This window comes from Streptopelia decaocto, assembly GCF_964273445.1.
Source record: "Streptopelia decaocto genome assembly, chromosome: 6".
Lineage (NCBI taxonomy): Eukaryota > Metazoa > Chordata > Aves > Columbiformes > Columbidae > Streptopelia > Streptopelia decaocto.
The window spans coordinates 600,923-628,869 of record NC_138660.1 but is presented as its reverse complement, the minus strand read 5'-3'; the positions used below and the strand labels follow the sequence as shown (position 1 = coordinate 628,869).

The 27,947-nt window shown below is 57.7% G+C and overlaps 4 protein-coding genes and 1 long non-coding RNA gene across 5 annotated transcripts; 2 read left to right on the top strand and 3 right to left on the bottom strand.

Moving 5' to 3' along the window:
• The first annotated feature begins 1,850 nt into the window (after positions 1-1,850).
• On the top strand, positions 1,851-6,855 carry SIAH2 (siah E3 ubiquitin protein ligase 2). The gene is made up of 2 exons (XM_082055432.1): positions 1,851-2,300; positions 5,408-6,855. The coding sequence occupies exons 1-2, from the start codon at positions 1,944-1,946 to the stop codon at positions 5,963-5,965; spliced, it is 915 nt and encodes a 304-aa protein (XP_081911558.1). The 5' UTR covers positions 1,851-1,943; the 3' UTR covers positions 5,966-6,855.
• LOC309441046 lies at positions 2,369-9,432 on the bottom strand. Its single transcript, XR_014184307.1, has 4 exons — positions 9,012-9,432; positions 8,056-8,223; positions 2,763-2,852; positions 2,369-2,597 (listed from the first exon to the last, which is right to left on the bottom strand). It is a non-coding gene; the product is annotated as an uncharacterized lncRNA (long non-coding RNA).
• Positions 9,433-9,586: 154 nt separating this feature from the next.
• Positions 9,587-16,779, top strand: ERICH6 (glutamate rich 6; the record flags this gene model as incomplete). The annotated part of the gene is made up of 13 exons (XM_082055275.1): positions 9,587-9,603; positions 10,215-10,330; positions 10,953-10,999; positions 11,102-11,218; positions 12,187-12,288; positions 12,357-12,452; positions 12,507-12,580; positions 13,510-13,571; positions 14,310-14,467; positions 14,744-14,829; positions 15,185-15,337; positions 15,595-15,826; positions 16,484-16,779. The coding sequence occupies 13 exons, from the start codon at positions 9,587-9,589 to the stop codon at positions 16,745-16,747; spliced, it is 1,524 nt and encodes a 507-aa protein (XP_081911401.1). The 3' UTR covers positions 16,748-16,779.
• A 710-nt stretch (positions 16,780-17,489) lies between these two features.
• On the bottom strand, positions 17,490-18,428 carry LOC309440962 (glucose-dependent insulinotropic receptor-like; the record flags this gene model as incomplete). The annotated part of the gene is given in 3 exon segments (XM_082055267.1): positions 17,490-17,893; positions 17,896-18,356; positions 18,359-18,428. Coding segments are annotated over 3 exon segments (870 nt in total). The 3' UTR covers positions 17,490-17,554.
• A 1,164-nt stretch (positions 18,429-19,592) lies between these two features.
• Positions 19,593-27,298, bottom strand: SELENOT (selenoprotein T). Its single transcript, XM_082056280.1, has 6 exons — positions 27,092-27,298; positions 24,808-24,918; positions 23,619-23,745; positions 22,190-22,277; positions 20,633-20,784; positions 19,593-20,316 (listed from the first exon to the last, which is right to left on the bottom strand). Exons 1-5 carry the CDS (start codon positions 27,223-27,225, stop codon positions 20,660-20,662), a joined length of 585 nt encoding a protein of 194 aa, XP_081912406.1. The 5' UTR covers positions 27,226-27,298; the 3' UTR covers positions 19,593-20,316; positions 20,633-20,659.
• Positions 27,299-27,947: the final 649 nt, after the last annotated feature.

Here is a 27,947-nt window from a genome sequence, read left to right as displayed (position 1 = left end):
GCAACAACAACAAAAAAAGAAGTGGTCGCAAGCAGCCTAAGATTCAACCCAGCTGGGACAAGGAGCCTGCAGGTCAGCAAGTGGACATGGGGGCTGCACTGGTCGTTGTCCCCCTTCTTCAGCTTCTGCTCAATCCAGAGCTGAGAGCCAGCTGGAGCACTGCAGTCCCTGGGTGCCTGCGGCCCCGGTGACACCGTGACAGGCGTGTCCCCGCTGCCCAGGCACACACAGGAGGGGGGGCTGCGCTGCGAGCACCCAAAACCAGGGGGCATTGGCGGGACGGCAGCCCCGGTGCCGGCAGAGCCAGAGGGTGCTGGCGGGTGCAGGGGGCACCCTGTGTCCCCCCAGAACCTGCTGCCAGACCGGGGGGGCCGCGCTGCCCACCAGAGCAGCTGGGGCTGCCCGCACCTCGGAGCCGGGACAAGGCGGGGGAGAAGAGCCCACGCTAAGGTAGGGGCCTTGCAACGAGACATGGCAAGGCAGCACTCGCTTGAACTGGGAAATACCAGCACACGCTTATGCAAATAATGAATTAATAACGAATGCATGAAACTGTGCAGGAAATGCTAACAAAGCTTGGTCACCAGGCGCGACGCGGTACTTTGCAAGGTTACGTGTGCCATGTAATAGCTGAAGGGGTTCCTATGGAGATAAAAGGGGGCAAAAACTGGCCTTCTAGCGCTGTTTTCCACGGCGAGGTGGCAGCGCAGAGAGGGGCCCCAGGGTCGCCCGGTCCGTGCCACCCTTCACCTGCCAGGACCACACCAGCCACTGTGGCCACCAGCACAGGTGGGGGAACGGGGGTCAGGAACGGGGTCCCCAGTCCCTGCAGCCACACCATCGTCCCCAGAGCTCCATCTGACACCCCTGCTCACCCACACCCACTGCTCCCCATCCTGCTCACAGATCCGGGTTCAGGAAATGCCGGTCTGACTGCTAAAGACAGAAAAAAGAAGAGAAACCACGCTGGCCCGGCCGCAGGATCACCCACCCATGGGCGTTCCTCCTTCTGCCCCCACGTCCTCACGCCTTTTCACAACCTTCTTGCAGCGCGGGGCTAAATTTAAACTGTTAAATTCCCTCGATGAGAACTAAGCCCTTGCTCTTTTCTGCAAGGTAACATCACGCTTCTGGATGCTTGAAAAATAAAAAGCAACAATGACACAATCTGGCCATCTGTCAAACTTGTCTGAAACCCCCCAGCTCCCGCACCCCAGAAAGCTCTGCCCCCGTGACAGCATCAGCAGCTGCGGATTTTCACTTCTGCTCCGGAAAACTCTGCAGAAGACAAATGAACCTTGCAAGACCTCACGCGTCCCACAGAGATGCGAGGCTGCTGTCATTCCCTGAAATCACTGAATCACGGGACGGTCTGAGCTGAAGGGACCTTCCCAGCTCCCCCAGTGGCACCCCGGCTATGAGCAGGGACGTATTCACCCAGACCAGGCTGCTCAGAGCCCCGTCCAGCCTGGCCTGGGGTGTCTCAGTTCAAACACCGGTTTCAGCCCCGCCGGTCACCGCTGTCACTGCCCGCGGAGGCGACACGGAGCCCCGCGAACGGGGCGGGGCACGGGACACCCCGGCAGGACAACCCCGCGCTCCGCCGGCGCGTCCCTGTCGCTAGAGGGATCTGGGGACAGAACGACGCGGGCCGAACCAACCGCTGCCGGCAGCGCCGGGGCTGCATCGATCCCCGCCGAGAGCGCCGGCTGCCGAACTGCCGCCCCGGCGCTGGCTGCCGGTGCCGCCGCAGCGCTCGGCCCGCCGGGCACCCGCCCCGCGCCCCCGCCCCGCCCGGCCCGCCCCGCTCCGCGCCCCCGCCGCGGCGCCGCCCCCCGGAGCATGCCGGGAGCGGGGCGGAGGCCGCGCGCAGCCGCCGCCGGGCCGGTGCCGCCTCCCCGTCCGCCCGTCCGTCCCGATGGTGCTGGCGGCGGCGCGGCGCGATGAGCCGCCCGTCCTCCGCCGGCCCCGGCGCTAGCAAGCCCTGCGGCAAGCAGCCGCACGCCGCCTCCCCCGCCGTGCCCGCCGCCGTCCTGCCGGGCCCCGGCGGGGCATCCCCGCCTCCTCCGCCGCCGCCGCCGCCGCCGCAGCAGCACCACGAACTGACCTCGCTGTTCGAGTGCCCCGTGTGCTTCGACTATGTGCTGCCGCCCATCCTGCAGTGCCAGGCCGGGCACCTGGTCTGCAACCAATGCCGGCAGAAGCTGAGCCTGTGCCCGACCTGCCGGGGCTCCCTCACCCCCAGCATCCGCAACCTGGCCATGGAGAAGGTGGCCTCGGCCGTGCTCTTCCCCTGCAAGGTAAGGGGCTTCTCCGGGAGGTGGCCGTGGGGGGGAATACCGGGCCACCCCCATCGCCATCCCCCTGCTCTGTCTTAAACTTCTGCATAGGTACACCGGTGCGTTCTCAGTGCTGTGATTAATTCAGCCTCACAGTAAGTTTTACTTGTAATACAGGAAATTACTTTTCTAGTTATTACATACATTAAAAAAAAAAAAAAATCTAAGTACACAGGGCTTGGTTTTTCAGGGGCTTGAAAGCCCTTTCTCACCTGCCGTCCCGGGAGCGGTGATGGTGCTGGGAGCCAGGACAGGGACCTCGCATAAAGGGTCGTCCAGGATCAGTGATGGTGCTGGGAGCCAGGACAGGGACCTCGCATGAAGGGTCGTCCAGGATCAATGATGGTGCTGGGAGCCAGGACAGGGACCTCGCATGAAGGGTCGTCCAGGATCAATGATGGTGCTGGGAGCCAGGACAGCGACCTCACATGAAGGGTCGTCCAGGATCGTTTAACACGGCCATCTCTAACTGGGGACACTGCCGCGTCTCCGAGTTCCCGGGGGCTTCTGGTGCTTTGGAAGAAAAGCGAAACCAGTAAATGCGTTGTACTGTACTCACACTGTGCTTTGCAGAAAACAATGAAGGTCTCTCTGCACCTCACAACCAACACCTGGAAGTTAAGAAGCAGAAATCATAGTGAGACTGTACATAAACTGAGAAGTCTTAAATCATACCAAATAATGGCTTGCTTTAATCTTTTTAGACAGGCAGTAGGAGGCAGGCAGAGCCCCCCGTGTCCTCAGAGCGCTGCTGCTGCGCCCCATCGGTCCAGGGAAACCATGACGGGCTGGAGGGATCTTAACAGCACAGACAGATGTTCCAAAGTGCTGGGGGAGGCAGGAGCCCGAGGGTCCCTGGCGACTGCGGACACGTACGGGAGCAGGCAGCCTGGTCCCTGCTCTGCTCCTCATTTCCCTTGTGGCCTCACACAAGTTACGGTAGCCCTGTGTCCCTGCCTTTGTTTACAGGCTTGGTTACACCAGCCTGCCTCTGTTCAGCACTTCAAGTTTAACCGATGTTTTCCATATGCTTTGGGACGCTCAGAAAGCTGTCCTGTCAAAGTGAGTTCAGAGCAGCACATGCAAAGTGACGTATGTGGCAAAAACACAGCATGCTAAGTGATGTGTGTGGCGATGAGCTCTGATCTGACCCTTTCCTCCGAGGAAAGAGAACACAGTGCTGAACAAGCGACTATGAAAACAAGTACATAATCCTTCCCAGCATGGAATACTAGTAATAATTAGAAGGGCAATGGAAAAGCAGAAAACAGTCCTGGCAGGCAGGAGTTTCGGGCCTTCACCGTTAACGCCGTTCGCTGCCCTGGCTCCCCGACCCACGGTACAAGTGCACAAGGTGCACAGGCCAGGTAGCTCCAAGGCCCCGTAAAGCCCGTGTGCATGGGGAGCTGAAGCGGCTTCTGGGGGCACGGCGAAGGTCAGTGACGTTTGCCATGAAGACGGCAGGTCAGCTTTTGCTGTTCACGGTCTCCCGCGCTGGTAGGGCTGCTCAGCAAAGGAAACCCGCGGCCGTGCGCCTGGGAGGGCACACAAGCAGGTGCTTCTCGCAGCGGAGGGCAGAGCCACCGCTGTTCACTTCTCTTGTTCTTATGCTCTCACTTCTGTAGCCACCACTGGTGGCTGTCACGCAGGCAGCTGGTTTCGCCCAGCCAGCAGCCTGTATATCCTTCCTAATTCTGTGAGTGAGGTTAGACTGTGAGTGACGGAGGCGTTGGCGGGGGTGTGAAGGTGGGAAAGCCCCCGGGGGGAAGCGCACGCGGACCTGGGTCACTGCCCGGCACAGCGGCTCCTTTGCCAGGAGGTGCTTGTTCCACAGCAGCACCTGCAATAGAGCATTAGCAGAGGATTAAGCAGCAGGGACAGACACAGTAAGTGATGGCTCACGTTAACTCCTTACAGCTTATAAAACAAGCTCCTCTGGAAGCAGGAGGTCGAGTTTCTGTCCCAGCATTCCTCGTGTTTGTGGCATGGGTGATTTGCATCTTGGGCATTTAACCCTTGGAGCTGAAACTTCTTGCTCACATATTAGCCCAGAAATAATAATTTATACCTTGGTTGTATCCGTCCTCAAGGACCTGGTGTCACAGTGTCCGTGAGCAGCCACGCGGGCACGGTGGAACCCGCGTGATGGTGTTAGTGGTGCCAGTATCTCCCATGGGTTGAGCCCAGTCTCCACCTTTGTTTCGCAATCCAGGCTTAACTGCGTGGGCTCAAAGAATCTCCGCCTTGCCTGCCAGAGCCCGTCCGTGCCTGCGTGGCCTCGCGTTCGGGGGTCTCTTTCTGGTCCGCTGGGTGACCTCAAGACCCTCGGCGAGCCTCTGCACATGCTCTTCTTCATTGGCCTTAGTACCAGGGAGGAGGTAGAGGGCAAGTTTGGCTGGAGCAGCAGGTGCAAATCCATGTTCTGGACAGCAGCTCGTGTCCCGGGTCGGACAGACCCGTGTAACACGATCCCCCCAGGAGGCGGGGGCACGTTTGGCTGAGGCGGCCGGCGGAGTCCACACAGCAGCCATTGTCACCGGTAGCCCGGGGGTTGGAGAGGCCTGTGCAGCACAATTCTTCTCCTCAGGCCGCTCTCCAGGTCATTGTCCATCTATTCTTGGTGGCGATATTCAGGCGGATGCTCTTCTCCTACAGATGGTAATAAGGTGCATCTATTAAAAATACTTCACTCTAGTAGCTGTTTGCTGAAACAAGAATCCTTTGTTCTTTTTAAAGAAAAGAAAAATCCAAACCAGGACCACTTCAGCTGATCTGGACCAATCAGATCTAACTACAACAGCAGATCTAACTACGACGGAGCCTTACAGTCCATTTTATCTAAGTGCTCACATTAGAAAATCACCAGCCACAAAAGACAAGAATCATCCATTTTTAAGTGGAAGCACAGATAAATAAAGCTCGGCTCTGGATCCAGGGCTGAATCGCAGTGTCTAATGTAAACTGTGCGATGAGAACAGGCGTTCTGAGCGCCAGTGCTCCCAGCTGGCAGGGGAGCAGCGAGGGCTCGCGCGGGCGCTTTGCTGACGGCTCTCTTTGGTGTTTTGCAGTACGCCACGACGGGCTGCTCGCTGACGCTCCACCACACAGAAAAGCCAGAGCACGAAGACATCTGCGAGTACCGGCCCTACTCCTGCCCCTGCCCGGGCGCCTCCTGTAAGTGGCAGGGGTCCCTGGAGGCCGTGATGTCCCACCTGATGCACGCCCACAAGAGCATCACCACGCTGCAGGGAGAGGACATCGTCTTTCTGGCCACAGACATTAACCTCCCGGGCGCGGTGGACTGGGTGATGATGCAGTCGTGCTTCGGTCACCACTTCATGCTGGTGCTGGAGAAACAGGAGAAGTACGAAGGTCACCAGCAGTTTTTTGCCATCGTGCTGCTCATTGGCACCCGCAAGCAAGCGGAGAACTTTGTGTACAGGCTGGAGCTGAACGGCAACCGGCGCCGGCTGACGTGGGAGGCCACGCCGCGCTCCATCCACGACGGCGTGAACGCGGCCATCCGCAACAGCGACTGCCTCGTCTTCGACACGGCCATCGCGCACCTCTTCGCCGACAACGGGAACCTCGGCATTAACGTGACTATTTCTACGTGCTGTCCGTGATGCGTCTGCGTAGCTTGCGAAGCCTAGGCTGTCTGGACGTAGCGCTTTACACTCACCAAGGGTCTTCTTTTTGTTCTGTTTCTTTGTTTTTTAACGATATTCAATTACGTCGTCATGCATGCTAAGGTTCCTAACTGGCCAACATCTCTGACTTTGGAGAGAAGAGGAACGAGAGTGCCCTGTCAGTAGTACGGGTGGGAAAAGGTCTTTTTAAATTCTCGGGTGCCTTAGAAAGATTCCACACACTCAGTCACCTTTTTTAATTTAATTCTATTTTATTTAAAGAGTGCTTCCATTAGACATGTGGCTTAAGAGACTTGAAGGACTGCATTCCTGTTTGGACCGCACCTAAAAGCCCTTTGCAGCAGGGACACAGCCTGGCTCGCTCTGCTGAGCTTTACTAACAGTTTAGTGGGCAGGAGAGGAAAGCAAGCCAAGCAGCCTCCCACGAGAGGAGTTGCGGCTCATAGGCAAACAATAGGTATTTCATCGTTAATACTCCATTTCCTGCTACCTTATTAAAAAGGGATGGGCATTGAATCACTTTGCTGTGTATTTACAATAAGAAGTGCAGGAGGGGCCGGGGCGCTGGCATCGCCGGCTCCTGTGCGCTCGGGGGCCGGTGGGCCCGGCACACGGCACGACCACCGGCCGCGGGTGCGGGTGCGAGCAGGAGGCGCACAAACACACATCCGACTGTCCCCAACAGCCAGAGCCCATCGTAGAAACAGCCTCCAGCTGTCCGTACGCAGCTTCCCCTGGAGACATACTTGACTATTGTAAGAGACTAATAATATAGCAAGAGCTTTATGGCCAATGTCGTGTCATTTGCTATTTAAGTTTTGTTGCCATATTTAGTTTTATTTTGTAATAAATATTTTGCAAAAACTACAGTGCATAGCGTGCTGTGCTACCATGCATGTGCGTGGCAGCAGCTGCTGTTTCCTGGTGAGTGCGCGCTCGGCCGGGCTGGTCCCGGGGGTCAGCCGGAGGGGGTGCTGGTCCCCGCTGTCCCCCTGTCCCCCAGCCCTGCTGCCACCCCACAGCACAAGCAGGAGAAGCGCGTGGGGATGCGAGTCCCGGGCAGCAGTGACAGCCTGATTCGCACACACCGAAACCACGGTCTTGTCACTGAGGCTGAACCTGCCTGCGGCTCCCCCACTGCCACCAGAACCTTCTGTCCGAATCACTCCAGAGAGATACCAGCTCCACATACAGCTTTGCTGAATGTTAAGCTGTTTGCCATTTGGAAGAGGCAATGAGTTGTGAGGTGATACAATCCGCTGAGTTATTCAGTGGTGGGAAGCCTCACAATAGTGGAAAACGACACGTACAGTGACAGACGCAGCTTGGTGTGAGCAAATACACTACGGAGAGAAACGCCAGCCCGCGCCGCAGCCCTGCAGGGAGGAGCTCTGTGGAGCTGGGGCCGTGCTGTGCAACCCGCTCGCAGCGCCTGGCACAGGGCCCAGGACAGCACGCAGCACGGTGACAGGACCGCGCAGTGAAGGGAAGCTCGTCCTGCCCTGAGAATCTGGAAATGACCATGGAAAAATACCTCCCAAGGAACTACTCTAATCCTTTCATATCCAGTTCCCATAAAGACGCTACATTTGATCTCATGTAGGCTGTGCTGGCAGAACTCGGCAGCAGCAGCCGACGCTCAGGCAGGATCGGAGCCGCGCTCTGGCTCCGGCGGGCGGTAGAGCCCGCGCTTTCCGCAGAGCTCGGGAAGCGAGCACTCCTAAAGATTTCAGTCACTTTCCCTGTATTTCAGCAACATTTCTAGTGGAAGATAATTTTTCTTTCTGACAGTTGGGACATAAGAACTTTAGTGTGTAAAACAAAACTCTGAAGTGTGCCTTTGATCAGAGCAAGATTACTGTAATTAATTACTCCAATGCCGCTTATAAACCACATTAGATAAGTTAACACTTATTATTTCATTTCCACACCATTCAGTTCCAAAGGAATAGCAAACTTTTGTTGTATCTCACAGCAAAACAAAACCAAACAAAACCAAACCAACCAACCAAAACGCAAACCACCTGGTGTCTTTTCTGACTGAAACAATTGAAGATAAGGAATACCTCAGCTGGTACTGCCACAAGTGATGTGTTTCCTCTTCAGATCAGTGAGTGAACAGGTGACGTTCGTTCCAGCGCTGGATCAAAGTGTTCCAGGTTCTGTTCCCAGCACGGCTGGTACAACATCCCAGGGCGACATCGACGGGCGCGAGAGGCTGCGGGTACCGGCACCTTGCAGGGGAGGGGCAGCGCGTCAGAAGTGAATGGAAGCTCCTCAAAATATTGAGAACAAAAGTTATTGAGGCCAGCCCGGTTGCCCCAACCAAACTCCCGACCAGCAGCAAAGCGAGCTGACCGTGAGGGGAAGCGCTGCCTGGGGGCAGAGCGGCACGGAACAAACCGCTGCCCGCGCACCGCGCTGCAGAGCGGCCCCTCGGCCCTGCCCGCACCGCGCTGGCTGCACAGCGGGTACGAGTGACCACGAGTTCTCCCTAGAAACAGTTTCCACTTTAAACACAAGGAACTTGTAGGGGCTGATGGGTTTATCACAAAGTACAGCACAACTTGGGTGGCTGCCTGCGGCTGTGCCGGCGTCCAGCTGTGCAGCTGGGACAGACAGACACCCCCCGTGCCACAGCACCGTGCCGCAGCCAGCGGCATGCCGGCAACGCAGACACTGCTCCGCCGGGGCTGAAGCAGGTGAGTGGGGCGGTGACACCCCAGGGCTGTGCAACACCGCAATCTGCCCCATGTGGCCACGGAAATGACCCCCAGCCCCCAGCAGCAGCCGAGCAGCACATCCAGCGCTGCGCTGACACCACTGCCTGCGCCGCAACACGCTCCTTCCCCTTTAAAAAGGAGTCAGACTCACTTGTTGTAGAACTCAGTTGTACAACTAGTTGTAGAACTCAGGTGCTTGTAATACAGCTGCAAATTCTTACTCAAAGTCCAGATAATGTAGCACATACGCATTGTTCTAAGGTGAATCTTTAACCTGTGCTTGTTCACACACCCCGTACCTGCAGAAAACTGCTTCTTTTGCTCTCCAAGCTGTGGGTGCACGTTCCCTGGAGGGATTCACCTGCTCCGGGTCCTACGAGAGGCCCCGGGACGTGTAACGGGGACGGGTCACGGGTGTCGGGGCTCCGCACGGCAGGCGGTCCAGGCGCAGCCCTCGGCGGAGCAGGTGAGTCAGCGGCGTTTGTCACCAGCGTCGCCTCAGTACAGCCCCCGCTTCCCGCCGCAGGTCAGCCCGGCAGGAGCGCGGACCGCGGGGACGGACACCCAGCGGGGCTCGGCGGCTCCAGAGGCTCCGTTACCGGGCGCTGCGGCTCCGGGCACCCTCCGCTCCCGGCCCGGCCCGGGCTTCCCCCCGCAGCCGCTGCCCTGCCGCACACGGGGCGGGCACGCCAGGAGCCGCGGTGCCCGCAGCCCGGCCGTGCGCGGCGCCTGCGGGGCGGGCGGACCCGGCCCTGCGCTCCTCCCGCCGGCCCCGAGCAGCCGCTGTCCGCCCGGCCCCGCCCGCCCGCCCCCGCCGCGTTGCCCCGGAGACGACGCGCGCCAGCGGCACGGCCGGGCCGGGCCGGACCGAGCCATGGACGCGGCGGAGCGGTGGGGCCGGAGCGGGGCCGGAGCGGGGCCGTGCGGCTGCCGGCGCCCGCGGGGACGGGGACGGGAGGGGCCGGGCCGGGCGGGACAGCGCCGTTACCCCCGCACCAATCCCCGCGCTGCCGCGACCCCGGCTCCGGGACTCCGGACGGGGCGGAAGCGGCGGCTGCGGGGAGACACGGGATGAGATCCCCGGGATGGGGAGATCCCCGGGATGAGGGAGACCCGGAATGAGGGACATCCCGGAATGAGGGAGACCCCCAGGATGAGGGAGACCCCCAGAATGAGGGAGATCCGGCAGCAGCTCCACTCCGGGCATCAGACGTCCCGACCCAGCTCCCCAAAATCACGGGAGGGAAAGCGGGGGGTGACCCAGGGTGAGGGCTGCGGCTGCCCGACCCAAAGGCACCTTTTCCAGCATCAGACAGGAGGATGCAGTGGGACCTTCAGCCACGGCAGCACAACTGCGGTCAAGCCCCACCTACTGTACCTAAAGTGTTTGGATTTTTAATTTAATATACTTCAAAAGTCTCCTTTATTAGTATAATTGTCAAGGGCAGCTGCTCTGAGGTCATTGCATACGACTAATGGGTGGGTTTGTGTCTTAAATGAAGGGAAATGGACACGCTGGGCAGCGCAGAACCCACAGCGATGCAGGAGCTGCCGGGAGTTTCGGTGTCAATGCAGACAGAAGCGAGCTGGCTTCGCGAACACGCCTGCGGAACATCACGTAAGAACCAGCTTTGGTCGAGAAAGAGCTTGCTCACTTGTATTGTCTTTCACTCAGGCTGCCTTGCACCCCTTTCCTAGCACATACATGGGTTTGCAATTTCCCAGAGAGGCTTTTGCAGCCCCCGGAGCCCCCACCACCCCCGTTAACCTCTCTGCACAGCCGCTTCTAAACAAACCTCTGCGTCCTGTCACCCCAAAGGCCAAAACAGCCCTCCCTTGCACTCACACAGCATGGACTGCACTCGGCAATGAGAAAAAACTCCCATCGTCTCAACAGCTCTTTCTTCATAGGATGAGAGGCTGGAAATGCCTTTGATAATGCAGTATCAGATTAGTGCTGCGAGTCACTGTCCCCAAGCAATGAGCCGCCTCCGTGACTTCAGGGCGCGGGTTTTGTAAAGCCCCGACCCAGCGGCCGTGCCCAGTTCCCGTCCCACGGGCGCTGGGACGGCTCCGCGCGGACCCAGCGCCGCCTCCTGAGCGCGAGGGGTCTGGCGAGGGGGTCTGGGGCGGCCATGGGCTCGGTGAGGAAAGGTTGCTGTGCTGGAAAACAAGGAGAAAATGTGTCCGAGAACACAGCACTGCTGTTCAGTAATTCTCGTTATTGCTGTCCCTCGCAGCCCTGTCAGAAGAGTTCAGCAGCTTAGATGTCCTGTGTGCGATGGAGGTAAGGACCCACCCACATTGCACATACGCATTTGATGCTTAACAGCTTTACTCCTGAATAAAGATACGACTCCACGTTGCTTTTGGTGTTTTCCACTTGGAGTTCAAAGAAGAGTTTGTGAAGCTGTTCAAGAAGGCGCTGCGCACGCTCCCGTCCGTCGGGCTCCCGACCCTCCTGGCCTACAGACCCGAGTCGTTGCGGGGCAGCCTATGGACTGAGGTCAGTCAGCGCTGGGTCTTCCAGCCTATGTGGTCCCAAAAACCATTATAATTCCTGCGATTCCCATGTAGGAAAAATAGAAATACTGCCCTTTGCCAAGCTGGTGCAGGAGTTCCTTCACAAAGGGGTTTTTCCTTCTGTGAGGCTGTTGAAACGACGTTTGTCGTGCACACCTGAACAGTAAGAGGCCATGCAGCTCCTCTCCCCACCGCTGCCTCCCACGGGCAGAATTTCCTACAAGATTTTGCCCTTTGGCTAGAACAGAGATACCACATTTCTATAAATATTGGGTATACAGTCAAAGAACACAAGCAGCACGCAGAATTCCCCAGAACCCTGCACAGAATAAAGTCGTCAGAGTTAGTCCGGGGCGTGAGGTGGGAGCAAGGGTGTTTCCAGGAGCCACAGTGCGAGAAGCCAACCAGCTCAAATCAGTCTGCTCAGCCAGGGATCTGAAGGCAGGCGCTCAGCACACAGTCAGTGAGGGGCGGGCGCGGGGCAGCAGCCACGGACCCCTCAGCCCTCGCCGCTGCTCTGCCCAAATGTGCCCAGCTCTGCTTCAACAGACCTGCTGCTTCCTCACGGGATTCCCTGCAGATTTCCCCCATCATCAACAGTGCAACGATCAGGGGCTTTTTCTCTGCAAAGCCCCAAGGAACGTATGTGAAAGGGTTAACGCATCCGTGTACTCAACTATGGCATTCTGCATGCCCCAAAGCTTTCCCTTGGAAGCAATGCCTCTCCCAAATACCGTTTCTCTCAGGTTTCTAGTGATTATTTGCTATGCATCAACTTTTCTTCTTGGTTTCCCGAACCTAACGTTTTGAGCTGAGTCCTTCCAAGATATCACAGCCCCAGCCCTGGTTTAAAAGCTCTTCGACGCTTTCTAACATTGCATTTTGAGCAGCGCGCTGTCTCCCCAAGAGACGCCGTGTTCCCGTCCTGCCCGCGCTGTCTCCCGTCCCCAGGCGGAGGAGGACGCTGCCCCGCGGTGCGAGTTCTGCGGCAGCCCGCTGAGGCCGTTCCCCCCCTTCGAAGACGTTTTCCCGCCGCCGCAGGATCAGGAATGGGTGAGCGGGGTGGGCCTGGCGGGTTTGCCGGGGGGGCTGCGCCGCGGCACCGCTCTCCTGCCTTCCAGAGCTTCTGCTGCGAGCGCAGCCGGGACCTCTACGAGTTCATCGTGGCGGAGCGGAGGAGCCGCGAGCGCGCCCGCAGCGTCCCCAGCGTCCCCGGCGTCCCCAGCGCCGCCGCCGCCCCCACCGCCGCCGCCCCCGACGCCGCCGCTCCCGCTGCCGCCGCCCCCCACGAGCACCACGGCACCGAGGCCGACAGGCGGCTGTCGAAGGACAGGGCGTACCAGAGGTGACAGGACACGGGGACCGCGGGGTCGGGCTGCTGGGAGGGAAAAGAAGCATTAGGAACAGGAAAGTGCAGCGAGAGGGAATGAAAGAAGAAAAAAACTTGCTTTAGGCAACACAAGTTGACGTTCGCCTGGACCCTCTGAGCTCTTCCCTTGCCAGCTGTGCAGGATGCGGCCAGCTGTGTGCTGAGCAAGGCGCCAGCGCTGCTGCTCACAGTCACAGCCGGGACAGGCAGAGCCAGTCCACCGCTGCGGCTGCGGGAGGGACAGTGTTTGCTTTGGCTGTCACCTCAGGTGCTGAAGCAAAGCTTGAATTTGTCGTTCTCTATTTTGCTCCATAAACGGTGACACGCATTTGGATTCCAGTTTCCAGAGCCATGAGAACTCTGCGAGTTCGGCTGCTGCTGGGCTGGTCAGCAGGAGGCCCAAAGCTCATCTAGAACAAGTATCTGAGCCCATGGCACAGGCCTGAGGACGATAAACCAGCACAGGAAGCAAACCGTTAGTTTCCTTGGGGATCCTTCGCAGTCCGATGCTGCGAGTCCCTCATATTCCGTACAGAGCACAAACCAAAGCCACTGTCAGACGGTTCACAGAACCCAGATAAGAGCAGAGATCAGCTGTTTCCTTGGTCTGTGGGCAGCAATCCTTCTCTTCTACATAAAATCTTGATCCAAAATCCATTACCCCCTTTAGCTCTGCTGCCGGCAGAGCTGATGCTGTTGCAACCGCAGAGCCTGTTCACTGAAATCTCTGCACGGGAGCAACTCGTTTTTGCTGAGGTGTTGTTATCTTGGTGATATTCTGTCGCCTTTAACTGTTGCGATTATGCGAGTGGAGAGAGGAGCGGGTTCAGAAGGCGTGTGCTCCGGCGCGCTCTGCGGCGCTCGGGCTCCCGCGCCGCGGTGGCTCAGCGCCGGTGGCTTTGCAGGCAGCAGGAGCGGCGGATGGCGGGGCAGCTGGCCGCGCGCGCCGCCCGGAGCCCGCCCGACGGTGAGTCTGCCCTTCCTCCTCTGCTTCTCTGTCTGCCTTTTACAGTTAATGCAATGGAACTGCCTGTCTCTAATGCTCCCTGATTGAACAGGAGGATTGAAACAGCAACGTGTTAGTTCATTGTCAAGCGTGCGGTCCCGTTAGATACTGCTATATTAAATAATCCCTCACATGAAGAAACAAACACATTCCCATTGCATGGAGAGGATCTGCTTGCTCTGGCTTCCAGTATTTATGGCTGAACGTTTCAGCTGGGACGCACGGAAATTAACCCCAGAGAAAGCAAACTGGCAAAGCCTTGGAAGGCAGAGCTGCCAGAACGTGGGTGATCAGTGTTTTGCGTCATCAGGTGCATCCTCCACTAATTCCTGGCCAGGCAGTGGGCGACTGAGCAGCCCCTTGGATCCAGCTATAAAACCAAAGGCATGTTGACTAAGAACGGAGGAATAAGATGCACACAACAGGAGTGTTTTCAGGGGCTGGCAGGGCACTGAGGCTCCTGCAGCACCAGGGACTTCAGCTCCTCAGTCCTGCAGAGCGTGGACACAATTGTGTTTATAGACATAACTGAAAAAACTGCATCTTCTCTCCTAATCCCGTTCCCTTAGATAGCTGACAGCTTTGGACTGTCCTGTTACACAGAAATACCCGACACAGACTCCAGGACGGAGCATTTTGGGCAGGAGTTCCCCTCCCGGGTCGCAGCCCCATCCCAGCTCAGAGCCCTTTGCTCCGCAGGTCCGGGCCCGGTCGGCACCATCTCCTACCTGCTGTCCCAGGAGCCGCCGGCGCCGCGGCGCTGGACGCTGCTGCCCGGCGACGGAGCCGCCGAGCCCGCGCAGGAGCTGCAGCCCGACAGCGTCACCTGCTGCGACTTCAGCCTCGTGGGAGGGAAGGCAAGTCCGCATGTCCCTGCACGGGGTGTCCCTGTGCGGGGTGTCCCTGTGCAGGGTGCCCCTGCCATGGGATGTCCCTGTGAGGGGTGCCCCTGCCATGGGATGTCCCTGCGTGGGATGTCCCTGCGTGGGATGTCCCTGCCATGGGATGTCCCTGTGTGGGATGTCCCTGCCGCAGGACAGCGACCAGTGCTGTCCCCGCGCTCCGGAGCAGCCGCGCAGTGCGGCCGGTGCAGGCTGCTCTCATCCCTGTCATTGTCCCCTGTCCAATCTTAGGTGGTGAAGAACGAACTGTTGGAAAAATACTACAAACATGGAGGGAAATTCCTCACCGTGCTTCCCGATGGAACAGCGCAGCTGTTGTATCCTTCCTGGGGCTCATTTGCCTGCTTCATCACCAAATAACCTGGTGCAGCGCTCATACTGGCTTTCAGCCTGGAAAAAAGCAGCAGTGGAACTGCTCACAGAGCTCTTGGTCTGAAGTGTCTCAGACCAGCCAGCAGCTTTGATAAACTTTAACTCCCCCCATTCACCTTTAACACCCCCATTCCTCCTTTAACACCCCCATTCACCTTTAACTCCCCCCATTCACCTTTAACACCCCCATTCCACATTTAACACAGCCATCACCACAACACGGCAACTTTTATATTGAAATATTTAGTCTGTAGTAACAGAGCAGCCATTCGAGTGGTTGAACACCTTACCCGAGGACAGCTATCCATCTGGAAACCTGGCCATCATCGTGGTACGAGAGAAAACCCAGCTTATTTGCATAGTACAGGAAGACAAGCCGAGTAACGGTGAAATACAAGCGGTGTTCAGCTCCAGCGGCAGAAGCACCTGCTACCACCCGCACGGATCCGTGTGGTACGGTCACGCTGCTCAGAGCGGCTCTGCTCTCCACTGCGCATTTGCAACTTCTGAGGTCAAAAAGGGTATTTTTAATAGTAGCATTGAAAACGTAGGAGACAAGCGGAGCAGCTCGTGGGCCCTGCCCCGGGGGCCCAGCACAAGAGCAAGAACACTCAGCTGTGTCTGGGCGGGCTGCACCCCGACCCCTCGGGGCAGCCAGGGACACGGGTCCTGGAGCCGCCGGGTCAGAGCTCTGGTTCCCTCTGCTCCAGGGTTAACACGAGCGTGCAGGGCGGGCAGCACCTGGACCGAGCAGGCAGCAGGGTGAGGCGGTGGACGTGGCCACACAGCGACACGTCCCCAGGACCCCAGGTCCCGCTGAGCCCCACCTTCCTCTCCCTGAACCGGCACGTGGGGGTCCGGATCCTGGGCCAGGACAAGATCACCGTGTCCTTCCTTGCCATGGGCCAACAAGCAAAATTCAACGTGGGAATCAGAGTGCAGGTATTTCTCAAGCACACAGGCAGCTCCACGCCGGCGGGCGGCCGGGAGCTCCCGTCGTGGGGACGCACACTCATCCCGCTGTGGGAGCTCCCCACGTCACCCCCAGAACAGCCAGCGGCAGGGTGTACCCCGCTCAGTCCCACGCAGACAGGCGCTCATCCCCCCGGCAGCACTGCCGCTCTGTGAGGGGCTGCGGAGTGCGGGAGCACTCCCGGGCGGGTCCCCGGTGTCCCCAGCTGTGCCCCGAGGGTCACCCGGCCCTGCGGCGGGAGGAGAGCCGCAGTCCCCGTGGGCAGGAGGAGAGCCGCAGTCCCCGTGGGCAGCAGGAGAGCCGCAGTCCCCGTGGGCAGGAGGAGAGCCACAGTCCCCGTGGGCAGCAGGAGAGCCACAGTCCCCATGGGCAGCAGGAGAGCCGCAGTCCCCGTGGGCAGGAGGAGAGCCGCAGTCCCCGTGGGCAGCAGGAGAGCCACAGTCCCCATGGGCAGCAGGAGAGCCGCAGTCCCCGTGGGCAGGAGGAGAGCCGCAGTCCCCGTGGGCAGGCTGCGCAGAGCCCCTTCCCCCACGGGCTCCCGCCACGGGGCAGGTCTGTCTGCTGGGCAGAGACCAAAGCCCCATCCCGCGCTGGTTCTGCTGACACCGGTCACCTCCGCTCCCCAGGTTGGCGCCGGGCGCCGGCCGCCTCCCCCGGCCCGGCTGGGCGAAGATGAGCTCCTGCTGCTGGCCTTCAGGGTGAGGATCCTGCGGCTCTTCGACCGGCTGCGGGGGTGCTTAAGCTTTCCTTCTAACGAGCAATGGGACAAAATCAAGCCTCCAGCGTACCTTATCACACAGACTTTAAAGATCTTACAGCTTTGCACAACTCCGGATGTAAGCGATGAGCTGCGCAGCTCGGTCAGGGCGATAGTAAATGCTCAAGTCTGACTGGCACGTTTGTGTGAAGCAAAATGCGGCAGAGATGCTGCAACGCCGCAGCACCCGCGTCCACCGCGCACGGCGCGAGCGCAGCCCGTGGCCGATCCGCGCGGCCCCTCTCCCGCCGCCCGTCCAGGGTCTCGCTCAGCAGGAGCACGCGGGGGGGCAGGGGGCACCAGGCCACCGCTCCTCGGCAGCACACACTGGAGCGCGTCTCGGCCACAGCAGCGCCCAGAGGGACTTTGCTCGGGGCAGAGTAAATCCGTGCCTGATGTCAGCACATGGCTCCTAAGCAACCTCCCTCCCACCTCCCGGCAGAAACCGGCCCGGCTCAGCGGCTGTTTCAGCCGGTGGACGTGGCACAAAGACAAACAGAGCACGGCTAAGGCACAGCCCGTGACAGGCACACGGGCAGGGGGTTTGCTCAGCAGCCACCCGCTCGGGCGCCGCTCTGCACAGCCAGCGCGGCTGCGGGGCCGCGGCCCAGCGGGACGCCCAGGCTGCCCTGGCGCGAGCGCCGCACGGCAGCTCAGCCTCCGCAGCCGTTCCCCTCGCAGAGACAGGGACAGAAGCCCAGTTTGTCTGAACCAGTCAAAGGTCACTGTCTTGGCGACATCAGTGTGGGTGCCGGGACCAGGCGGTTGTCAACGCGCACGGCACAGCACGGACCAGCCGCAGCCTCCGGGCAGCAGCTGCGGAACAGCTGATGGTGGGACAGCTCTGCTGCACCGGGCTCCCCGCGCCTCCCTCCCGTGAGCCCGGCGGCTGCGGGAGCAGCGTGGGCAGCGTGGACAGAGGTGCTGGGGCACAGACCCCTCAGGAACCGGGGGCTTCAGTCTGGCTCCGACCCCAGCTCCCAACAGTTTGCACGTTCGAGGCTGGAGGCTTCACCTGGCCCTGGGTCCTGCACCCCAGCAGCTTTGCGAGGTGGCTCCGGATGTCTCTGCAGTGCAGGGCGTAGATGAGGGGGCTGATGAGGGAGTTGGTCTCGCCCAGCAGGAACAAAGTGTCCTCAAGCGGGCCGACCAGGTTGCAGGAGCTGCAGGCGGCCTGCACGGTGCCCCCCACCAGGTAGGGGCCCCAGGAGAGGCTGAAGCCCGTGAGGATGATGAGCACAGTGCGCAGGGCCTTGCAGCGGCGCAGGCGGGGGGCCGTGCCCGGGCGCCGCCGTGGCAGAGCCGCCCGTGCTGCAGGGAGGCAACGCTGCCCACCCAGACGTGCAGGCAGAGCAGCGCCCGCAGGGACGGGGCGAAGATCCCAAAGCAGATCATGTAGAGGTACTCGCTCTTGGCCACGTACAGGAGCCCACAATAACCCGTGTAGTTGCCACGCTGGAGAGAGGGCAGGATCAGAGGCAAGTGCCCGAAAAAGGAGAGCGTCCAGAGGGCAAGGAGGGAGAGGCCCACGGGTGTTTTCTTCAGGAGGGCGGGGTAGGAGAGAGGCAGCATCACCGCCAGGTACCTGTCCAGGGAGATGAGGAGCAGGGTCAGCATGGAGCCGATGCAAGGCGTCACGCTCACGGCCACGCGCAGGAGGCAGAGCGACTCGCTCTGGTCAGAACTGTGGAGGACGTCGCCCAGCGCCTCGGTGAAGCACGTCACGCCCACCAGCAGGTCGGCGTGGCCAGGTTGAGGATGCAGACATAGCTGGGGCCCGGCTGGTTCCTCAGCAGCTGGCAGACGGCCACCATCGCCAGCAGGTGGGGACAGCAGCGGGGCAATGCTGGGGACGTCGGGGACACCAGCGGAGTGGGGCAATGCTCAGAGGGTTCATCACTGTCCCACCTTTTATCTGGTTTCCCAGGCCACCGGTCAGCAAACACGTCCCAAATGAGCTTCTAGTCTGCACAGCCACAACTGCAACACCAGTAGGAAGCTGCACAGTAAACAAATGCAAAAACATCAAATCCAATATACAGCAAATTAGGCTCTGGATAAACGTACTATAAAGTTGTGCAGGAGGGGAGACCAAAAAGCTGCAATTGTACACCAGGACAACACGTGGGTGTCTGTGCCCCCGCTGCCCCGGCGATGCCGTCGCACCCCTCTCCACAAAAGAAAGACATGAAATAAGGAGAAAGCTCCTGGGAGCGCTGACCCCACAGGCAGCCCCGGCCGCTCTGGCGCCCAGAGCCGAGCGGGAAGCGGCACACGGGCCCGACCCCGGCACTGCCCAAGGCCTCCAGGCCACACCCGCCCAGCTGGGCTGCAGCCCGAGCTCAGCAAGCACCGGATTCAGAGCGGAACAAGTTCTGGTTAAAGCACCACAGATACTGACTCATCAGCTGGTGTTTGGCAAACAGTTTATAGCCAGGCCGGCAGGTATTGCTGCCTTTAATGAGCACCAAGGCTCTTTATTTCTATTTTATTGTTCCATTTTTCCACTTGGAACTGCTCCATGACTGGTGATTGCTTGGTCCAGCCCATTAAAACCAAGCCTGCTCCACGCACCCCACAGCCCAGAGCAACCGCAGACACGGCCAAACGCTGCACAGCTGTCCCTGCAACGGGAAAAGCCGCTGGCGCACGAGCAAAGTTCTCGCGTACCCAGCTCCTACACACCCGTTAACTCTCGCTCCAAGGGACACAGAGGGACCCGGGGCCGCAGCAGCGGCTCCCAGCGACGGGGACAATCCCGGCCCCGCCAGAACACACGGCCCGGACCCGCTGGGCCCCCCGGCACCGCCGCACCTGAACCACGGGGGACGTGCCACAGCTCTGGCTGCTCCTGCGGGACACGGAGCTTGTCGGGCTCACTCAACACAAACACAACACCGGCGACTTTGCAAAGTAGGATTTTATGCATTTCTTCAGTTGCAGTTTTAAGAATATCCATCAGTGACTCAAACAAGGTTCTTCACGCAGTCATGACAACTCTTTATTTAAATTAACCTCCTCGTTTGTGTGTAGGACAGTCGAAGGCCCAGCTTTTCATCCCTTCCCAATGGTCGCGGAAAAATCTCTCGAGCTGGCCAAGACAATTTAGAGAGCAGCTCGTCTTAGTTCTTACTGCAGTCACAAAATGATGTAACTACTCTGCATATAGTTTTGTTTATATAATTTAGTATATAATGCACTGTTCAACTCTGCCATATATTTTGAAAAATATACAAACCTGCTTTAACCACATTAGCGATATTTGATAGACAGCTGTCAATTACTCAACAGTTTAGGACAATATCAGACACTCCTATAACTCCATTTTAAACTACAAAAAGAACATAAATTCATATAAAATAGAACAGATTAAACAAACTTTTTTCCCAAGGAAAAATCAGATATCAACTCAATCTGCCATTGTGTGAAACATGAATATAAAATAAGTTACAATTAGTAATGCCTGCATTGTCGAGCTATGACCTGGTCGAATGAAATCTTAAAAAAACTATACAGTATTATTGCACTCCATGAATGTGCAGTATCTGGAAACAGCCAGCACTGAAAGAGTCTTGCACTGAGCTTTTGTCGGGAGGCACGACGCGGCTGCGAGAGCGGCATCCAGTCTGCACCAACAGCGCGCTGTCTTCAGTGCAGGCCTTCATGGGTCGAGCCGCGCCGCCCGGAACCACCGCTCAACGCCTGTAAGGAGACACGAGCGTCAGAGCCGCCGCGGCACGGCCCGCCCGCACGGACGCTGACCCCGAGTCAGAGCCGGGTCTGCCGGGAGTCACGCCGCACAGCCAGGGTACTGTCACTGATTCTGACACGGGCAGAACCAACCCCGAGCACAACCCTCCCACCAAAACAGCACCTGTCAACCATACACGTCAGTCTACTTGAAGTCACTAGGGCTTGTTCTCCAGTAGCACACTTTTAAGTGAACAAATATACAACCACAAAGTTCGGTCTATGACCTCCGAGCCAACGCACAGCTGGTGATGGGGAGAAGACTTACAAGAAGTTTCAGTGCTGCTGGATGGGGCTATGACCGATGATGGGGCATTGACTCCATGTGCACGTTGAGCTTCATTTCGTTATCGAGAATTTGTACAAGCTGCTGCATGGAAGGAAGGTGGCCGGACTCCAGCTTAGACCACACCGGAACATCTACCACAAACACACGGAGGGGAGAAAAGCACCATCACTTTGACAAGGTCAGAAAACACATAGCGCTTTCTAAACATCAAATTTAAAAGATCTAGGAAGTTATGCAAGTTGCAACTACCTTCCATTAAAGAAAATACCTGCATTGACAAAGCTTCATGCCTCTGGCTACACTAAAACCCAGTCCAGCTAGAACAGAGAGTCTAACGCTTCCACTTCGAAGTACATCATAAGGATTTGGAGGTTCAAAATATCCATGGACAGAATTGTCTAAAAACAGATTAGCGAGCGGTGCAATAGCATACAGAGTTTTTAAACCACGGTTAAGTCTTTGAACCTTGTGGGTCTCATTAGCCTTCATCTCACCCTGCCTAACATCTAAGGCTGCCCCTCAAGTCCTGCTTACCAAGACCTGGCCTGGAAGGTTCTGCTCAGAGCAGCTGCAACCATTATTTCCCACTCCAGGAAACAGGGAAGGCAGCACACTCCATAAACACTCCAGGTAAACACAACATTCATTTCTGATGTTGACAAACGTTTACTCCTAAAAACACCTCTCACTGCTGAAAAATACAATTGCTGTCACCTCCACAAAACAAGTGCCGACTGGAAGCACATCGTCCCACAGGCAAACGGGGCACCGGCAGAGGCGCAGGTGTGACTGTTCGTCCCCGGCAGGCTCTGCTGCCGGTCCTGCTGAGACTGGGCCCCACACGCACCGAGCTCCGCTCCTCTGGTGCCACACGGTCAGTCTCTAAACGGTTCTGTGCTGGATGACGTGACTTAGAAACTACTACACTGACACACATCCTGCACAATCAGAAACTGAGATTACAAAGCACAGAGCTAGACTGCACCCACGTACCTAGAGCTCAAAAAACTCTGTACTCTTATATCATCTTTAAAACCATAAAATGATTTGAAGACAGAAGGTCCACAGACTCGTAATCTGAACTATCAGTATTGCTGTCCACTGGAACCAAAAATCCAGGAATAGCAATGGATCCAAAAGGATTCCAAGGCTAAACCACATTACAAAACAGGATAGAGAAAGCATCTAATTAACTGGAGAGCATGCTTCCCTACTGGATCACTTTTTACTTAAAGCACATCACGTGCAAAGAAAGAACATAACACAATTACTTCAAGTGACCAGGCATTCTTTTAGTAAGCTTTTATATAGCTATTTGAAAATATAGTAACTGACATCTGTGTAAACTGCCTTATAAGACTCCTGTGATTTTCAACATTCGCTGTGATGTGTAACATCTGAGGTTTCAAAAGGGATGCCAGTTACCGCACACGTTTCATACCATCGTCCCCCATTGTCCCGACACACCAGCTCTCCCAAACGCGCAGACACGTGCGACACAACGCGATTCCCTGCAACAGAAAGTGCGCAGCTCACCGTTCAAAGTGATTTCAAATGCACCCGTGGACATACACTGGTTCTCAATCATGTTGCTCAGGAAGAAGACCATCATACACGCATAAACCTAGGAGAGAACAGAGAGAAGCCCAGACACTTCAGCCGTGCTAGACACAGCCCGTTTTATTCACTCCTAATAAGCACCCGACATTCACAGGCATCTTTAAATTCCGCTCGGCAATTCATCAAGCGATCTTCCGATGGCACAGACATCTCCCTTTCCTCCTCTTTTTAGAAGGACTGTGCACGTTGCCTTCCCCAGGCCGCTGCCAGCACAGCTCTGGAACCCACTGCAGCCGGCTGCTCCCCGCAGGCCGCGCCGCCCTCGCACGGCACGAGGCTGCGACGCGGGAGCAGCAGGAGCAGCTGCTCCTCATCTCGCCCGTCACTGCGGAGCGACGCTGTGGATCAACGCCCCGCAGGCCGGGCCCCGGCAGCGGAGCACGGCGAGCGGCAGCGCACAGGGACCGCCAGCCTCCAGCGTTTACTCAGACTAACCACGGGGATTCTTCTGTGCGCTGGTGCCTCGGGATGACATGATGCAACGTTCAGCAACACAGCACTACCCTCCACCGCCAGCACCGCTGTCATTCCCTTTTCATGCACGAGGGCACATTCACACGGGTTACTGCCGTACCGAGGAATTGGGCATGGGATGCAGACGGTTGTCTGCAATACCACGAGCGTGCCACAGCCAGCCCAGCCCATCGGTTCATTTGGCCAGTTTAATTAAACAGGCGACGCTACAGCTGCTGTACATCCAGACTGGCCACACAGACCCACTGCACTGGGAATGAAGCTGGAAAAAGGTTACCATAAATCAGAGCGCAACAGCATTAATCTGGTAGCATCATCAGTACTGACTCCCAGGGGTATTTATCCACGAGGCACAGTCTGTCGTGCCCAAGTACGTCCTGCAGAAGCGCCCACAAAATTTCCACTCGATTTTTCTAACCACCACCTAATTGCATGCCTAACCCACTAAAAGTCTGATGAGAGCAACAACCACAGAACAGTTATGAGACAACAGAAAAGGGAAGATAAAATTTTAACACTAATGATACCAGCTTGAAACTCCACTCTTGAGCTCTAAAAAATGAAAAAAAGATCTTTTCTCATCCTTGTCGGTAACATTAACCTCCGACATCCCTCTGCAGCATCGGCAGCTTGGAAACAGATGCTGAGAACCAAAGCTGGGTCTGTCGAAAACATGAAGCACTACTATTAAGAATAGTTATGCTACCGTAAGATTCTCAAGTATATTTAGTTTTAGAAGCCTAAAGGTTCTGTTAAGGATGCAGCGTACAAAAGCTAAGTCAGTGAGAGCTGTGCAGTACTCCCAGTGCACTCTCCTGAAGTCGTTCTAAAACTGCTTTGCCAAAGGAAAAGCAGAAAGTATGCTGCTCACCTTATTTTCTTGGCCCCACTGCCAGATGCTCGGAGCTTGCATGCCGAAGAAAGCAAAGGGATCCTTGCCAACAATTATTAAGCCTATTAATACTAGTTTGAAGACAGACAGGAAGGACGCTATGTGCCTGCCGAAAGACAACACACACAAGTGACTTAGGAGGGTCAGTTACCGCTTCACCGCTATAGAGCTGCAATTAGAAGAATTTTGATAGTGTACCGTTAAGCATTTCAGAGGAAATACAAAGCTTTTCAAGTAAGTTCATCCTGCTGTAAAACAAAAACTCGAACCAACAACAAACCAACCAAAAACCCACCACGCATTCACAAACACGCATCCTCCGACGTACCATCCTTGTGCACCATGACCACACAGTTCTGTTCCTAAGCAGACCTCAAACTGAAATTCGACTTCAACTTACACGTGTCTAACCTGAATAATACATTCAGATTTTTAAAGTTGTTCCATGTTACAGACACATTTAATTGACACACACTTCCTTGTAAAGCATCTTCCAAGCAGATGCAGAAAAAACACAGTTTTTTCTAAGAATTAAATCTATAGCCAGAGAGCAAATTAGTACTGAAGTATGCAATTTTGTAGCGTCCTTACCATTGTAATTATCACAGCAATTAGGTCAAGAAGTGGTTCAGAAGCCACCACAGTAACTATGGCATCGCTCTCCAGCAGGTACACAGTGGTTTAAGTAACAGGAATAACGCTATTTTTGTTTTCTCTTGTGTCACATTCCTCTGCCCGCCCCCCCACAGTTCAGCCCCCCCGGCAGTCCCACTGCCGCGGTCAGCTCTGCCCGACTTACCTGTTAGAGCAAACTCTTCCCCCTCTGCAACACCAACCTATCACAGGAATCTGTCACTAAGTGCATAAGCCTGAGCAACAACTGTGAATTGATGTCTAGGTACATAATGAAGCTGAAAAAACTAGCTGTGAAAAAAGAATTACATAATTTACTTTAGATTGGAACCCAACAGGCCTCATCACGCAGACATTCAGATGGTAATATTTGTATGGCTGTCTGAAAGGGAGAAGATAACCCAGCCTGTAAGCAATCATAATGCGAAAAACCCCTGAAGTTCTCATTGTCAACATCACATCGGTGTAAACGCATGTGTTCACTCAGCCTACAGATTGGAAAAACGACAATTAGTACTGCTGGCCATTTGCTTACCTATATATAGGTTGAGGAAGGTAGTTCTCCCCTTCGATTCGGATGTCTGGGTACCGCTGGCTAATAACCCGCATGTACTCCTCAAACACCCGCCTGTAGCCTCAGGAGACACTAAATGCAGAGAGGGATCGTCAGTGAAACTGCAGCGCTGCGTGGCAAAGCCGCTGCCGAACTGCCAGCATCAGCACTGCTGGTGCTCCTAACCCCTTCGGTTTAGAACAAAACTAAAATTATTCACGCCAAAGAAGACACCTGACTTGCGGCTAAGTCACACACCAGAAATCCTGCCAGCAGGCTGGGCGCTTGTTTCTACACCCATCTGTCTCCATGTACCAGCACAGACACAACGCTTGGGTAAAGTCCACTGAGCAGGAATCACTTGTTTCCCCACTAAAACAGCTGTTAAGTTACAGGGTCAGTGTGAGTATCACCTTGGTCTGTGTCCCAAAGAAAAATGTTTCAGACAACACAGATTTTAACTCCTCCCTAATTAAATTTAACCCCTTCTGGGACTGCCCACAGACAGGTAACATCGCTCTTGATGACTTCTGTATAAGGACAACCAGATTAACTACAGAAAAGTTAAACATTACAGAGCCGTACTTTGGCTCACATTTCTACCAGCAGCCTCTGTAACAGCTGAAATAAAGATTACCTGGCGCCAGCTTGCCGCAAGAGAAATCAAAAAGAGTACTTTCTACTGAGTGCCTTCTGCGGTGCTCCACAGCCTGGCTGACGCCACCTGGGCCGCACTCTGCTCCAGGAACCACAGCCAGTGTTCCCCCTGGGGCGGTGGTGGATCTGTCCCCAGGGCAGGGGCTGCGGGTCTGTGTCCCCAGGGCAGGGGCTGCGGGTCTGTGTCCCCAGGGCAGGGGCTGCGGGTCTGTGTCCCCAGGGCAGGGGCTGCGGGTCTGTGTCCCCAGGGCAGGGGCTGCGGGTCTGTGTCCCCAGGGCAGGGGCCGCGGGTCTGTGTCCCCAGGGCAGGGGCTGCGGGTCTGTGTCCCCAGGGCAGGGGCTGCGGGTCTGTGTCCCCAGGGCAGGGGCCGCGGGTCTGTGTCCCCAGGGCAGGGGCCGCGGGTCTGTGTCCCCAGGCCAGGGGCCGCGGGTCTGTGTCCCCAGGCCAGGGGCCGCGGGTCTGTGTCCCCAGGGCAGGGGCTGCGGGTCTGTGTCCCCAGGGCAGGGGCTGCGGGTCTGTGTCCCCAGGGCAGGGGCTGCGGGTCTGTGTCCCCAGGGCAGGGGCCGCGGGTCTGTGTCCCCAGGCCAGGGGCTGCGGGTCTGTGTCCCCAGGGCAGGGGCCGCGGGTCTGTGTCCCCAGGGCAGGGGCCGCGGGTCTGTGTCCCCAGGGCAGGGGCCGCGGGTCTGTGTCCCCAGGGCAGGGGCTGCGGGTCTGTGTCCCCAGGGCAGGGGCCGCGGGTCTGTGTCCCCAGGGCAGGGGCCGCGGGTCTGTGTCCCCAGGCCAGGGGCCGCGGGTCTGTGTCCCCAGGCCAGGGGCTGCGGGTCTGTGTCCCCAGGGCAGGGGCTGCGGGTCTGTGTCCCCAGGGCAGGGGCCGCGGGTCTGTGTCCCCAGGCCAGGGGCTGCGGGTCTGTGTCCCCAGGGCAGGGGCCGCGGGTCTGTGTCCCCAGGGCAGGGGCCGCGGGTCTGTGTCCCCAGGCCAGGGGCTGCGGGTCTGCCACCCTCAGTGACAGGCGCTGGAGGCCACATGTGCTCCAGCTCCCCCAGCGCTTCCTCCTCCCGTTCAGGTTTGCTCTGAGCAGCTGAACCACCAACGGTGTTCTCAGCACGACTCAAGGCTCCTGGCTGCTACCAACGCGGCCGTTACAAAGCCCCGAACACCTTCGTTAGTCTTTGCTTAAAGATGAGCTCCTCCCAAACGCAACCCCAGGTAAGCAAACCGCCACATCTCACGTTAAAAGGGCCTGAAAGAGCCGCTTTTACCGCGGGCCGCCATTTTCCGAGGCCTTTTCTCCAGCGCTGCCCGCCGGCCCGGCCGGGCCCCGGCGCGAAGGGACCCCGGGGCCAGGCCCGCGGGCCGGGGCCGCCGCTCCCGCTCCCCCTCCCCATCCCGCCACCCCCGCAGCCGGGCCGGCCCCTGCGCCCCCCACGCCCCAGCCGGGCCCGGGCGGCCGCGCCGCTCCCGGCAGCGGGGGCGGCCGGAGCAGCGAGCGAAGCCCAGCCCATCCGGTCCCATCCCGGCCCGGCGCGGCCGCCGCGCTGAGGGGAGGACGGGGAGGGAGGGGGGGGCGCAGGCCCGGCCGGCGCCGCCATCTTGCCGAGCGGCCTCACCAGATCTGGAACTTGAGCAGCGGCCCGGTGGCGTAGGCCATGCGCAGCCGCTTGGCCGGCTGCCCGCCCAGCTCGGCCGAGCCGCCGCCCGCGGCCGCCAGCGCCAGCAGCAGCAGCAGCCGCAGCGCCCGCATCTCGCCCGCAAGGTCGCGCCAGCAACTTCTGCACCGCGCAGGCGCCGCCGACACGTGACGCCGCCCGACACGTGACGCCGCCCGACACGTGACGCCGCCCGACACGTGACGCCGCCCCCGGCGCGCGCCCCGGCCCCTCCCTGTTAAACGAACCGCGGTTGAGGCAAAACTCGGTATTGCAAAAAATACAAAAAAGACCCCAAAAAAGCCACCGCACACTGAAGAGCCTCGGCCGGGACACCGCAGCGCGGCGCCGGGAGCTCCGCGTACCCGCAGCAGCCCGTTACTGCCCATGGTGAGCACGTGGCCCCAACAGGCGCCCTTGTGACGGAACAACAAAAGCGCTTCTGTTGTTAAATGCTCTTTATTTTTATCTACATCCCATTCCTGCATAAGGATCACATCTTTTTAAATATAATAAAGCTACCAAAGGGGCAAAACTCATCACCTCCCCTCCTCACACCCAAACAAGGAAAAGATAAACCGAGAGGTGGCTGCTGTGGCTTTCCCAGCATCCTCTGGGACACACACACACTCACTCACTCACTCACTCACTCACACACTCACACACACACACACACTCTCACACACACACACTCACACACACACACACTCACACACTCACACACTCACACACTCACACACTCACACACTCACACACTCACACACTCACACACTCACACACTCACACACTCACACACTCACACACTCACACACTCACA